The sequence below is a fragment of the Oryctolagus cuniculus genome, chromosome 2 (assembly GCF_051225735.1).
Source record: "Oryctolagus cuniculus isolate XC-2025 breed Fujian yellow rabbit chromosome 2, ASM5122573v1, whole genome shotgun sequence".
NCBI classification, from domain to species: domain Eukaryota; kingdom Metazoa; phylum Chordata; class Mammalia; order Lagomorpha; family Leporidae; genus Oryctolagus; species Oryctolagus cuniculus.
In genome coordinates this window covers 21387030-21401036 of record NC_142868.1, presented here as the reverse complement: position 1 = coordinate 21401036, position 14007 = coordinate 21387030, and the positions used below count along the sequence as shown (strand labels likewise).

At 49.3% G+C, this 14007-nt stretch overlaps 1 protein-coding gene across 11 annotated transcripts in view; it reads right to left on the bottom strand.

Annotated features, from left to right (window-relative positions):
* RBPJ (recombination signal binding protein for immunoglobulin kappa J region) overlaps window positions 1–14007 on the bottom strand; it is a 231904-nt gene that overhangs the window by 100491 nt on the left and 117406 nt on the right. The window contains exon 1 of one of the 11 annotated variants that reach the window (XM_051842328.3): window positions 2435–2716. The exons of 4 other annotated variants lie outside the window; for them this stretch is intronic. In XM_051842328.3, the coding sequence (XP_051698288.1) occupies window positions 2435–2493 (59 nt within the window). In that variant the 5' untranslated portion in view covers window positions 2494–2716. Of the gene's footprint in view, window positions 1–2200; window positions 2717–14007 lie in introns of those variants that run through there. 6 more of the 11 variants (XM_070068111.2, XM_070068108.2, XM_051842332.3 and 3 more) reach the window with 6 other exon arrangements.

Here is a 14007-nt window from a genome sequence, read left to right as displayed (position 1 = left end):
GTGCTTATTAAACATTTGTGTGCTCATCCTTAATACCTTTCATTTTTACTTTGCTTACAGTGTGCCAAGTGTGCCAAGATATTATCTTTAAAAAAAAGGTTATGTACTAAGAGAAGGAGGACAAATAATTGTTGATAAAATCCACTTCCGGAACCAGACTGCCAATTTATACAAAAACCTCACTTATCAATCGTGTAACCCATGGTTTTCCACTAACTAAAATTCGAAGTACTAATTCTAAATTAAGCAAGCCTTTAAAAAATGCTTTCAACGCACCACCATTTCTTATACTAGATTCTGCATATCAGGGGCACTTTATGTGGAGTTGGGTGTGTAACTAAATGGGCAAAGTAGTGATCAACCAGTAAGAAAAAGAAACCCTTAAAGATACATTCAGGAGGGTAATCGGGGTGACTCTAATACTTCTTACTTCTAAAACCAGAATAATTCAGGCCACAAAATACTCCACCACACCACGCCCTCACAAGCAGTACCCGGAGCCTTTAACATTACCATAACAGTAAGAACTGGCAACAGTTTAATACTCCTTAGACATTAGGAAGTGCCTTTAGAATGACCCCACTAAAGGCTCGTTTCTGAGTCTTCTAATTATTTCATTAATACATCCCACAAAGATCCCTGAAGCAGTACTCATCACCAGAAACTGCACTCCTCGGGCTTTCCTCATTCTGACCCCAGTGACAGGGCAGAAGTGTTGTCAAACGTCTACAGGCGCAAAAAGCAAACGTAATGCTAAGCTCTAATGGTAAAACCTAATGACTAAGAAAAAGGCATTTACACCAAATTCCCAAGTAGGCACTTCTCCTTATACTGCAGAAAGAAGTTACTGGCCACATAACTAAACTCGAGATCTAAATTCTAGAAAATGCTGAAATTCTCCGCCCCAACATTCACCAAGTTTTCAACATCAAAATTCCCACTCGGCACATCCAATGACTATCCACTGTGGATATCTGAAACTATTCGCAAACATCACTGTGGGGGTGGGGTGGGGATAGATACCTTGTGTCTACTTGTAAACGTTACAGTAACCCCGACCCACCCTCAGGTTACCCAGACGCAAGGCCAGGGCACTTGCCCTTGGCCTAGGCCGTCAACAGCCACCGGGGCGGGGGAGGGAGGGGGCGGCAAGGGGATGACCACCGCGAGACCCGATCTTTTTCCAGGGCTACTGTTTCCAAACAAAACCACCGCGGGCCGGGAGACGGAAGATGCTTGAATCCCGAGAGAAGGAGGTGTGTACTGGGGGAGGGGTGTACTTGTAATCCCAAGAGACACGGGGTGCGGAGGAGGACGCGGAGCATCCCCAGGCATCTTTCAGACTCACGAGACGACAACAAACCGTGGAGTCTGTGCGCACTTGGAAGCGGCAGATGGAGTCCCCGGGGCTGAGACAGTTCAGTACACAGACACCGCAGGCAGCGGATAAATCAACCGGTGATGGGCGCGCAAGGGGGTGCTCGGAGGACGAGCCCCGGGGTGGGGGGAAGACAAAGCCTCCGGAGGGGTGACCGAGGACCAAACACGGGGCTGGGAGGGCATCCACGGGAGACAGACAATGGAAGGAAAACGGGACAGGAACCTGGTGCCCGGGCCGCGGCGGGTCACTGAGCTCCCGAGGGGAGAGGGCACAACAAAGGGTCACGGGAGGATGGACAGCCGAGGGGAGGAGACGGAGAAGGGATGCGGGGCGCCACGGGGCGGACAAAGCGCCCAAGGCGGCGAAACAAAGGGCCGGGGGGTAGAGAGTCGCGGGGGGCAGCCGGGGAAAGACAAAGCGCCCGGGGCCAGGGGCACCCGCAGGGCGAGGAGGCGCCGGCGGCCGCGAGGAACAAAGCTGCGCGGGTCCCCCGAAGTAAGGGCCCGCGGGGCAGCGGCGCGCGCGGCGGGCACGGCGCCCGCGGGGGCCCCGCGCGCGCCGGGCCGCACTCCAACGCCAGCACCCGCCGGCCTCGCCGTGGCCGCCGCCCGCCCTCTCACGCGCCGCGGAGCCCGAGCCACGGCGGCGCGGAGCGGGCAGCGCACGGCCACACGCCGCCGCGATCGGCGCGCGCGACGCCGCCCCCCGCGGGCCCCGGCCGCCAGGCGCGCCGCGGCCCCCGAGCCCGCCGCCCGCCGCGGGGCTGCCAGACGCCCGCAACTTTCCCGGTTCCCAGCGCTCCGGCTCCCTGAGACTTACCCTGTCACAACAGGCGCCATCTTCCACAAACTCTCGCCAAAACTCCAACCCTCGCGAGATTCCCCCCGACGCCTTCCCTCAGTGCCTCTCCCCCGCCCCTTTCCTTTTTCCTCACTCCTCGATTCCTCCCAGCCCCCGCGCGCCTTCGCCCCTCGCAGCCGCCGCGAAGCAGCAGACGCCTCGCGCCGCCCGCGGACCAGGGGAGCCTGCCCGCCGCCTCCCCTGGAAACGTACCCAAGCGATGGAGCATGCGCAGGCGGCTCCTCGGCGGGCGAGCCCTCCGTGTGGTCCATGGGGAGCGCTCCGGTTTTCCGGGTTTTGGGACGCGCCCTGAGGGACGGACGTGGAGACTGAGGAAAACCGGAGGGGATTACTACGGGGACGGGGAACGGAGGGGTCAGGAGGCGGGGCCGAGGGGAAAGGAGGAGGGGTCCTGGGAAAATCGGCCGCGTCTCACAGGCCTAGACGAAACACCTCCTCAAATGGGTGTTTTCCAAGTGGCTTCCCGCTCACTCCGGGTTCCCAGCCCCGTTCATTCATTCAGATGTTCATTGGACGCCTCCTTTATGCTAATGCGGGCGCCGGGTGCGGGAGCTGCCGAGCTGCCGGGGGCTCGGGCGCGGGACGCGGCAGAAACTACCTTCAGTCACCCGACACCCACCCACCCCATCTGAGGGGCACACGGACACGGTTACGAGCGAGCCGGCCCTTCCCGAGCTCTGCGGACGGGGAAGTGCTGCAGGGAGCGCCGTGGCCGCGGCTGCTGCTGCCGCCGGCTGCCAAACGAGGTCAGCCCAAGGCCTGTGGCAAAGACGGCCCTCGTGTCCGCCGCGCCTGCACACGCCAGGGCGCCCGGGCGGCTTCCCCCAGGAATGAGGACTGCGTGGGAGTCGAGCACCACACCCGCCCACCCCCGGCTCCGGCCGGGGGCTCGGGGCGCGGAGCTGCCCGCGGAGGGACAGTCCCCGGGACCTGCGTGTGCTGTGCCCGCCCAGCCACTCGCGGGGCCCGACTCTGCACAGGAGACTGGGTCTCCCGTGGGCCCGGCATTGCCCAGGACGCTGTTCGTTGCTCGAAACGCTGCGGTCGGCCTCAGCACGAAGCCCCAGCCAACGTGGCCCAGCCTGCTGGGCATCCACCCGCAAGGTGCAGGGCCCGAACCCCGCCCCCTCCTCCGTACCTGCAGCCCCCCCTCCCCTCCCTTGCCCTCTCCTTTCTAGAGATTCCCAGATCCAGCACTGCCTCCCGCAGGGAGCCCCAAAACCCGGAGAACTGGAATCCGCCGCCCGAAACCTGCCCAAGGCGCTGCAGGATTGGCGCGGCGCACACGCGCGCGCGGCACTGCGCATGCGCCCAATGCGGGCAGCCCAGTCTCACGCTACACCTCCTTCCCACCGCCTTCCACTACGCGGCTCAGACACAACACGGGCCGTGGGAAATTTCCTAAACCTCGCGAGAACGCGCCCCCCCCCGCCCCCTCCGCTGCCTAGGCGTTCGCCCCAAGTCTCGCAGAGCCCCGGCGGGACAGGTGTTCGCCTGGTGCGGCTCCGGGCGCGGGCGGGCGCGTGGCGGCGAGCGCGGGGCCCGGGAGCCCCCGACGTCTCGCACGCTCGCGCACACGCCCCCTGATGAGTCGGGGAAGAAGTGGGGCGGGGGTGGCCGGGAGGGCGGACGCCGCGCCCGGCGCAGAGAGGCCGAGGTCAGGCCGGGGGGCAGGCGGAGCCCCGGGCCCAGCGCCCGGAGAGGTTTCCTGTCGCCTGCCCCGAGCCCGGTACTTTCCTTCGAGGTGTTAGACGCCGCGCCCCCGGCCTCCGGGAGCTGACAGACAGACCCCAGTGCCGGGTTTGAGTCACGCCTCTGAGTCACCTCGTCTGGCCACCGCCTCTCTGCTGTAGGGCAGATGGGCGTCCCTCACCTCCTACTCCCCTCCAACGGCTTGTTTTTTGCACTCTGCCCTTGCGAGCAGGGTCGACGGGGAGGAAAAGCCGTTTTCCGAGCCCTCACACTGCTGCCTTGGATGGGAAGGAAGCGATTTTTCCGCTTCTTCCTCCCCAGCACTGCCTATGCTTTAGAAGTAATTCCTGTATATCACTTTTCAAGTACTGGCTTTGCTTTCCTTCCCCTGACCATCCTGGTGTTGCAGTGCTCATGGCATCTTCGGTATTGTGTGCGTCGGCTGCTCTAGTGACTACTGTTTTAAATGCATCCCTTCTTTTTGGATTATTCATTTGTCCTTTGAGTTCCTGATTACATTCTACGAACAGCCACATTTCTTATTGGGCCTGGTGTGGTTTCTAATCAGCCTAGTCTGACTCTGTCTTGGAACTGCTGTCCCCCGCTGACATCACAGACTTGCAAATGTGCAACTGAATTGAATTGAATTTTGATATTTATTTGGAGGGCCAATGAATCTGTAATAGAGGCTCCTGTTGTGCTATTTATATAGTAGACATAAGTTCAAGATTTTCTTTTTTTTTTTTTTTTTTTTTTTTTTTTTTTTTTTGACAGGCAGAGTGGACAGTGAGAGAGAGAGAGAGAGAGAAAGGTCTTCCTTTGCCGTTGGTTCACCCTCCAATGGCCGCCGCTGCAGCCGGCGCACCGCGCTGATCCTGGCAGGAGCCAGGAGCCAGGTGCTTTTTCCTGGTCTCCCATGGGGTGCAGGGCCCAAGCACCTGGGCCATCCTCCACTGCACTCCCTGGCCATAGCAGAGAGCTGGCCTGGAAGAGGGGCAACCGGGACAGAATCCGGCGCCCCAACCGGGACTAGAACCCGGTGTGCCGGCGCCGCAAGGTGGAGGATTAGCCTATTGAGCCACGGCGCCGGCTCCAAGATTTTCTTAAGATGTTTTAAGGAGTGGAGATTGTGTGTATGTGTGTGTGTGTGTGCGCGCGCACACGCGCTTGCCTATTCTTTGATTATATTTTTCACACAGAAACAAGTGCAAACAGTGCAAGTCTGATTTAGAATGGGAGAACTCAGAAGCTCAAAGTCCTGGGGCACATATTCCTTGGAGCCTTGATACCTGCGTGATTCAGCCTGGTCTAGTCTAGGCTACTGCTATAATTGGAATCATGGCCATTTGAGGGCTCCAGCAACCTTGGGATGCTATGGCAACTGCAAATCTAATCACGACTCCCCATTTTCACCCTAAAACACCTTCCACCTTCAGCCTTCCTCATCTCAGTAAGTGGCAACTCCAGCCTTCCGCTTACCTAACCCAAGAGCCTTGGAATTATTCTTGCCTTCTCTCATACCCAAGATCCAATCAGACAGAAAATCATGCTAGTCCCGTTTTCAGTTACTATCACAACATACCTGAGGCTAAATAGCATATAAAGGGAAGAGATGTCTGGAGTTAACATCTGCTCAACTCCGGTGAAGGCGTGTGGTGCATGGCATCCCAATGGCGGGAACATGGAGAAGCGATCTCGTAGGGGAGACAAAGCCAGAGACCCAGAAGGGATCAGTCTTCCTCTTCTATAACTCAGCCTTGGAAGAACCAAATCACTTGGCAAGATCGGCATCAGTTCCTTTGGGAGGTGGCATCTCACCACCTCCTGCTTCTTCCCACTAGGGCTTATCTCTTGAAGGTTCTGCCACCTCTCACATGACTGCACTGGATACCAAGCTGCTAACACACGAAGCTTTGGGAGATACTTCATCAATTCCAAACCACTGCACCTTTGAAATATACCCGGAGTCCACGCACATCCACACTTCCTGGGCTAGCGGCCCTTTTCCCACCTGGTTTACCTGGCCTCCCTTGCTTTGTCCTTGGTGAGGCATACTAAGTAACCCTCTGGATTTTTCCAGTGGCTTTCCCATTTCACCGTGAGAACTCACACGGTGTGACCTGCTGCCAAGCCTCCGGGCCTCTCTGGTCTCACCCCCTCTTCCGCTTCCCCTGGCTCACTGAGCTCCAACCAGTTGCCTGCCTTGCTGTTCCTGCTACACAAAGGCCTTTGCTCTTTGCACTGTCTGGAATGTTCTTCCTTCAGAAATCTTACATTATAGCCCATTCCCTCACTCCTTTCAGGTCTTCAGTCAAACATGGCTTCTTTAGGGAGGTCTTCCCCATCACCCTTTGTGACTCCCATCCTCGTTACCCTCGTCCTTATGTTTCCCATGGTGATTCTCGTTCACTGACATACTGTACGTCATGCTTGTGTCTGGTGTTTACTGTCTGCCTCCTCCCATGACAATGTCATCTTAATGAGGGCTGGGACTTTGCTCTACTTTGCTCATTGTCTAGGCCTCAAGCACTAGAACAATGCCTGATGCATGGTAGGCACTCAGTAAGTATTTATAGAATGAATAAGGTGTCTTTCACTTTCTAGTAGAAATAATTTTGAAGCCTCGCTAAGCCTTACAGAGTTTAAAAAAACAGTCGTGGGCAGTAGGCATTTGGTGCAGCAGATACCCATATCCAAGTGCCTGGGGTTGAGCGCTGCCTCCTCCACTTCTGATCCGGCTTCCTGCTAATGCACACCCGGAGAGGCAGAAGGTGGTATCTTGACTACTTGAGTCTCTGCCACCCACGTGGAGATGTGGATTGAGTTCCAGGCTACTGGCTTTAGCCTGGCCCTGCCCTGACTATTGCAGACATTTGGGGAGAGAAGCATCCAGTTGCATCTCTGTCTATGTCTCTTGGTGTATCTCTCTGCTTTTCAGATATAATGAAAATAAATAAATTTTTAAAAATAAACAGTGTTGGGGTTGGATTGGCAGTGAATACCCCAGTAGCAGCCTTCCTGAGGAAGAGAAAAACAGCCTGTAGAACTTAATGCAAAATAAAAGGCTCTCTTTTCCGGGATATCCCTGTAAATGAGGCCGCATGTAAGAGCGGAAGAGGATCTTGGCTCCTGGCTTCAGATCAGTGCAACTCCAGCTGTTGCAGCTAACTGGGGAGTGAACCAGTGGATGGAAGACCTCTCTCTCTCTCTCTCTCTCTCTCTCTCTCTCTCTGCCTCTCCTCTCTCTGTGTAACTCTTTCAAATAAAATAAATATTTAAAAAAGAAATTAAAATGGTCTGTTTAAACAGCATGTTCAGTTCCTCCCACTGCAGGTCAGGCATCAGCTTTGGTGTTTTAGAAGATGGAAACACAAAGACCTTGGCCCCAGAGGATGCTCTTGCTAGCAGAATGTGCAGACCGCTGCAGCATCATGCCGTGCTAGGATAGGTACAGTGGAAGCAGCACCCAACTCCTGCCTGGCAGGCCCAGGAAAGCCTTTGCAGAGATGCCTTTTGAGCCGGCTCGTACTGTAGCAGGAGTTCAGAAGACAATAAGAGGAGGAGGAAGTGTGACAAGAACAGGAAACTGCATGTCAGGCTCAGCTTGTGAAAGAGCCTCTGTATTCAGACCTCCCAGACGCAGGTAGCTGAGAGGCAGGCATCCTAAGCAGGGTCCAAATAAGGGCCTCCAAAGCTGGGGGGTAACAGAATCATTTGGTGCCCCCTCTCCATTCTGCACAGGTAGCTGAGGAACAGGTGTTTACAGCAGGCTGATCGGGGATTCGCATGCAAATGGTCCATGAACCAAGCTTTGAGAATGCTTATTGCAAAAGTTGGATATAATCTGTCTCCAGGATTGCCACTCTAAAGAGTAATGGCATAGAATTTATTTTTGTAAATCAATGAACAAAATATTTAAATAGTAAAAGGTATGAGATCGGGAGTGTGTTATCAGTTATCAGCTCAGGAGTTACTGGTTTTGCTGTGCTAGTAGTTGCAACACTGTGACAGGTTTCAACATTGCTTTCCTTCTAAGATCAAGTTATGCCAAGATCTCATCTTAATGAACCACGCTGAAACATTTGAGGACTTTACCAGACAGCTTCATAGTGGAGAGCACAGGATGCAAGGCCACTTTGCCTGGGTCCCTATCCTAAGACCTTGGACAAGTTCTTTAACCTATCAGAGCCTTGGTTTCTTGAACTGAAAGTGGAGATAAAAGCCTCTAATTCATGAGGATTCAAAGTATTACTATGTTTAAAGTACATAGAGCAACACTATAACATAACAGCTATCTTGTTAGCTTGTATCATTGTTATTCAGGTACAAATCCATAACCTGTATTCCTCTCAAAATCTTTGCACTCTCTCCCTCTCTCATGGATGAAAATAAATAAATAAACATTAAAAAAGAAAAGGGGCAGGTGTTGTGGCATAGCAAATTAAGCCACCTCTTAGCACAACCCCTCGAATACCTGAGTGCCTATTTCAAGTCCCAGATATACCACTTTTTCTTTTTCTTTTCTTTTTTTTTTTTTTTTTTTTTTTTTTTTTGACAGGCAGAGTGGACAGTGAGAGAGAGAGACATCAAGAAAGGTCTTCCTTTTGCCGTTGGTTCACCCTCCAATGGCCGCCGCGGCTGGCGCGCTGTGGCCGGCGCACCGTGCTGGTCCGAAGGCAGGAGCCAGGTACTTCTCCTGATCTCCCATGGGGTGCAGGGCCCAAGCACTTGGGCCATCCTCCACTGCACTCCCTGGCCACAGCAGAGAGCTGGCCTGGAAAAGGGGCAACCGGGACAGAATCCGGCGCCCCGACCGGGACTAGAATTGGTGTGCCGGCGCCGCAAGGCGGAGGATTAGCCTAGTGAGCCGCGGCGCCGGCCCAGATATACCACTTCTGTTCCAGCTTCTTGCTAATGCATCCTGGAAGGCATCAGATAAAGGCTCAAGTACTTGGATCCCTTCCACCTACATGGAACACCTGGATGGAGTTTTAACTTCAGTCTGGCCCAACCCCAACTGTTGCAGGCATCCGGGGAGTGAACCAGTGGATAGAAGATTCTTTCTCTCTTTCTCTTTCTCTCTGCCTTTCAAGTAGATAAAAATAAATAAGCATTTTTGAAAGCATGTCAGACTGTCCTTAACACTCTAAACTTCAAACTTAAAATGGCCAAACATAGTGATTAGTTTATCCAGATTGCTGTTAATTCATTTCTTTGTCATATCCCGCAAAGAAGAGAGCATGTTGAGGTAGCCTTTATGGTGCAGCTCAAACTGCCACTTCAGACACTCACATCCCATATCAGAGTGCCTGGGATGGAGTCATGGCCTTGCTTCTGGTCCAACTTCCTGTTAATGAGCCTGGGAGGCAGCAGATATGACCCAAGAACGTGGTTGAGTTCCTGCCACCCGTGTTGAGAACAACATAGAGTTTCTGGTTCCTTGCTTTCCCATGGCCCACCCTCAGCTTTTGGGCCACTTAAGGAATGAACCCACAAATGGAAGATCTCTCTCTCTCTCTCTCTTGCTTTTTCCCTGTTGCTCTTTCAAATAAATAAATAAATCTTGTTACAAAGGAAGAAGTGACAATATCATTTCCAAGAGGTTCACATGTCCAAAAAGTGGGAAACTTGCTGCAGGTAGCTGGCCAGTGGGAGCCTCTGAAGATATTAAGCAGGGTTTCATGCCATCAGATCATGCAGTGGCTGTGTGCCTTAGAAAGCCTTACTGATAACTACTGATAACTCACTTCAGAAATTAGGAGCCTTTTACTCCACAAAATTTCTTAGCTCATGGTTTTTCATTCATCTTTATACTTCCCTTGTATTCCTGACATCACCCCTGTTGTTTTCTACTATGTGTTAATCAAGGTTAATAACATGTACAGGAGATTCAAAGAGTGCCAAGAAGGATCCCATCAGACTATAAAATTCTATAAGGAAAATAAGCTCTAACGCTAGGATTAAAAGAAATAAAGAGAACAGTGAAAACAAGTCACAGGGTAGGCTTTGGGTGAACTTGAGACAACAAAAATAAATAGTCACCCTTTTCTTTCCAGTTGTGTTTGACTTCACAGGCTTCTTCGGCTCCAGCAATTTGATGTTTTTTCAGGCCCAAGTGAAACTTTGCCTAGCTGGCTAACAAGTACTGCAATTCAGGGAAGTGAAGAAAAAAAAAAAAAAAAAGAACGAACAGGAGATTTACTCTAGTGATGTAGAATGAGAAAGGAATCAAACGCACATTTAGGTAGAAGAATGTGTACAAAATTAGTAATTTGTCGGCAGTGTTCGTGGCTAAAGTAATTGGAAAAGAATGTTTCCATATGTGATTGATTTTTTTTTTTTTTTAGAACATGAACAGGATGAAGCCAGTTAATGTTATCTACAGAAGAAATGACAACACCATGTGAATCACCAGAATTCCAGTTACCTGGTTATTGCTGTCTACATTTAAGTTTTGAATACTTAAACTTTTGTCCTTTGTTATCTATCAATGTACTACAGCAGTCTGGGGTTCTGTGTTAAGCCAATGCTAAACACCCACAGTTATAAAACCAACTGGAGTATAAATGTAAGAAGTAACACCAGGTCCACTAACAGTGACTAGCTACTAAGGCTTCCACCACTAACCAGCTGGCCAGCTTTGCTTTGGACAAGTTCATTTTTCCTTGCCTACCAATGGAGCATATAAAACCTATCGGGCCGGCGCCTTAGCTCACTAGGCTAATCCTCTGCCTGTGGCGCCGGCACCCCAGGTTCTAATCCCAGTCAGGGCGCCGGATTCTGTCCCGGTTGCCCCTCTTCCAGGCCAGCTCTCTGCTCTGGCTTGGGAGTGCAGTGGAGGATGGCCCAAGTGCTTGGGCCCTGCACCCCATGGGAGACCAGGAGAAGCACTTGGCTCCTGGCTTCAGATCAGTGCAGTGCGCCAGCTGCAGCAGCCATTGGAGGGTGAATCAATGGTAAAGGAAGACCTTTCTCTCTGTCTCTCTCTCACACTATCCACTCTGCCTGTCCAAATAAATAAATAAATAAATAAAATAAAACCCATCGTATAGGGTCATTTTGGAATTAACTGGGTACACAGTAGGCACTAAGTAAATGTTACTTCCCTTAGAAAATTCTCCTACTCATATCCAGATTCAGTTTTTTTTATCTGTTAGATGGACTAATATCTCATGCTTACAGCTTTTTTTCATGGGTCAAATTAGATAATTGTGTGGATAGTTAAATGGAAAGAAATGTCTTTTTTATTTATTTATTTATTTTTTTTGACAGGCAGAGTGGACAGTGAGAGAGAGAGACAGAGAGAAAGGTCTTCCTTTGCCGTTGATTCACCCTCCAATGGCCGCCGTGGCCGGTGCGCTGCGGCCGGCGCACCGCGCTGATCTGAAGGCAGGAGCCAGGTGCTTCTCCTGGCCTCCCATGGGGTGCAGGGCCCAAGCACTTGAGCCATCCTCCATTGCCTTCCTGGGCCACAGCAGAGAGCTGGCCTGGAAGAGGAGCAACCGGGACAGAATCCGGTGCCCCGAACGGGACTAGAACCCGGTCTGCCCACGCTGCAAGGTGGAGGATTAGCCTATTGAGCCGTGGCGCCGGCCTGGAAAGAAATGTCTTTAAGGAAGGTCCTACTATTTCATTTCAGTTAGCACATTTACTTTTTAAAATTTGACAGTGACAGGCCAGCATTGTGGAAGAGTGGGTCAAGCTGCCACTTACACCCTGTATCAAAGTGCTGGTTAGAGTCCTAGCTACTCTGCTGCTGATCCAGCTTCCTGCTAATGTGCCTGAGAAGACAGAAGATGGCCCAAGTGCTTGGGTCCCTGCCATCCATGTGATAGGCCATCGTGGAGTTCTTGACTCCTGGCTTTAGCTTATCCAGGACCTGGCTTATTGTAGCCATTTGGGGAACAAACCAGCAGATGGAAGGTCAATCCATTAATCAGCCTATCAATGTATCTATTTATGTGTTGATCTATCTATCTTTCTATCATTTCTTCTTTCCAATAAATCTTTTAAAAAAATGTTGATCATGGTTCTATAGCAAATCAGCAGAACAGAAAGAGATTCCAGAGTTTTCTCCTCTTTCCTATGTTACTATTAATTTTATGCCTTGATAAAGATGGCCTTCATCACTTTTTCAAAGAAAACCTACCAGGAAAGTTTTCTCTCTTTGCATCTGTATTGCTTTGTGTCACAGGGGGTGTAATGATAAGCATCAACTTGTAGATTTAATGTTTGTGGCTAGCACCTTTGTCCAAAATAGACTAAAGACTAAGAAGGTAGACTTTGGATCCTGTCTATTGAAGTACTGACAAATAGCGAGATACCGAACAGTTCTCATCTTGTGAAATCCCTAATTCAGTCAGACAACTGACTTACTGACAATCCCTTGAACATCATAATCCAAGTTGCATATCCTCTTTTAAAATATTTGTTGTTATCAATATGCCAAGTTTAAATTTTCAGTTAATTTTTCAAATTTTAATTGTCATTATGCCAGCATGTGGGAATTTTATAAAGGAACTCTTGTGAAAGTATTACAAGGAAAATGTCTTTAAGATAATTTCTCATTAGCTGTTAGTTAATATTGATTTCAAATTTTGTTTTAAACAGCAGATGTGTCTGTATTTCACTTACAAAATGCAATAGAGAAGCTCTATATAAAGGAATCCTTACAAACTCCATGTTAGAGCTCTAATTGGTATTTTCCTGCTTGTAGTTTTTGCTATTTAGTGACTTGATTAAATTTTGTCATGATTAGCATCCTGTGAAAGGTAAAACAAATTATGTTAAGGTGTTATGGATAGCCCGCTAGTGAAAAAAACATTTTCAATCATCTTAACTACAAATCGCCTCCCATCTCAGTACTTTGGAAGCATTTGGAAATTTCTCCATGCTTCTTTTTCTTCTTTGAGCTTTCCAAACAGGCGGCCTACCTTCCACTCTCAGGATGACTCTGGACTTCAATATGGGTTAAAAATGATCATCTGAGCTAAGCCCTTGGCTCCTTCTTTTCTCTTCAAGTCTAAAGTTCTCCAGAAACATTCTTATGAAATGCAAATCTGATTTTCATCAAGCATTTTTACCTACCCAGCATCATATTTTCCTTCGCCAGCAAACTCTAACTATTTTATTTTTAACTAGCACAGCTATATCTGTATTTGCATGGTACTTTCCAAGTTTCCGAAATAAGCAACAAATCACAGAATCTAGGCAAAAAAAAAAAAAAAAAGCACACACACACACACTAAAGAACTGAAAGATAACTTCTCAAAGAGATTACATACTATTTAAATTCATAGAACTTATTCATTTAAATTCATAGAATAAAGGGTTTTTAACAGTTTTATGCCAATCTAACAGGCAGCAGCTTTCTATTAAAAGGGATGCTATGATACATAATTATTAAAATGACAAAGAAATATATGATTGAGTCTACACTGTGCATCAATCATGTCTGTCAGTCCTCAGGACAATGATGAGGGTAGGTAATTTTATCTGTTTTTACTGATAAATCTCAGAGGGTATGACTTGTATGGTTGTCAGTGAATTCTTTATTTGTATAGGTATAGAAATTTAAATTTATTTTAATATAAGCTGATAGTGGTATTTTGTGTGAAGTACTCACAGTATCAGACTGTAAATTTAATAAGGTATTTATAAAAGTATAAATGATAAAGAAGGCAAAATTATTTTATTTATAGTTAGCTGATACATTTAATTTTTAGCTTGTTATTATTAAGAGAAATCTTATGGACTAGTCACACTGAATGACTGAGTTTGGGTAGGAAATGCAATGGAAAGACCTAAAACCCATTGAAATCTTTACTGTGTTTATTATTTTTAAAAAATTATGAGAGATACCACCAAAAAAACTAGATCAACACTTCTTTTAAATATGGATATGAGAATCCTTAGCAAAATTGTTAGTAAAATGGCGCAGTCTTATCTGTGGCATGAGCTACACCCCCACACCATCCTAGGCTCCAACCCCCACCACCATTGCTGGAAGCCAGGTGTCCACATGGCCCAACCACCAGTGTCAGCTCTACTCCCATCCTAATGAATTCACTGCT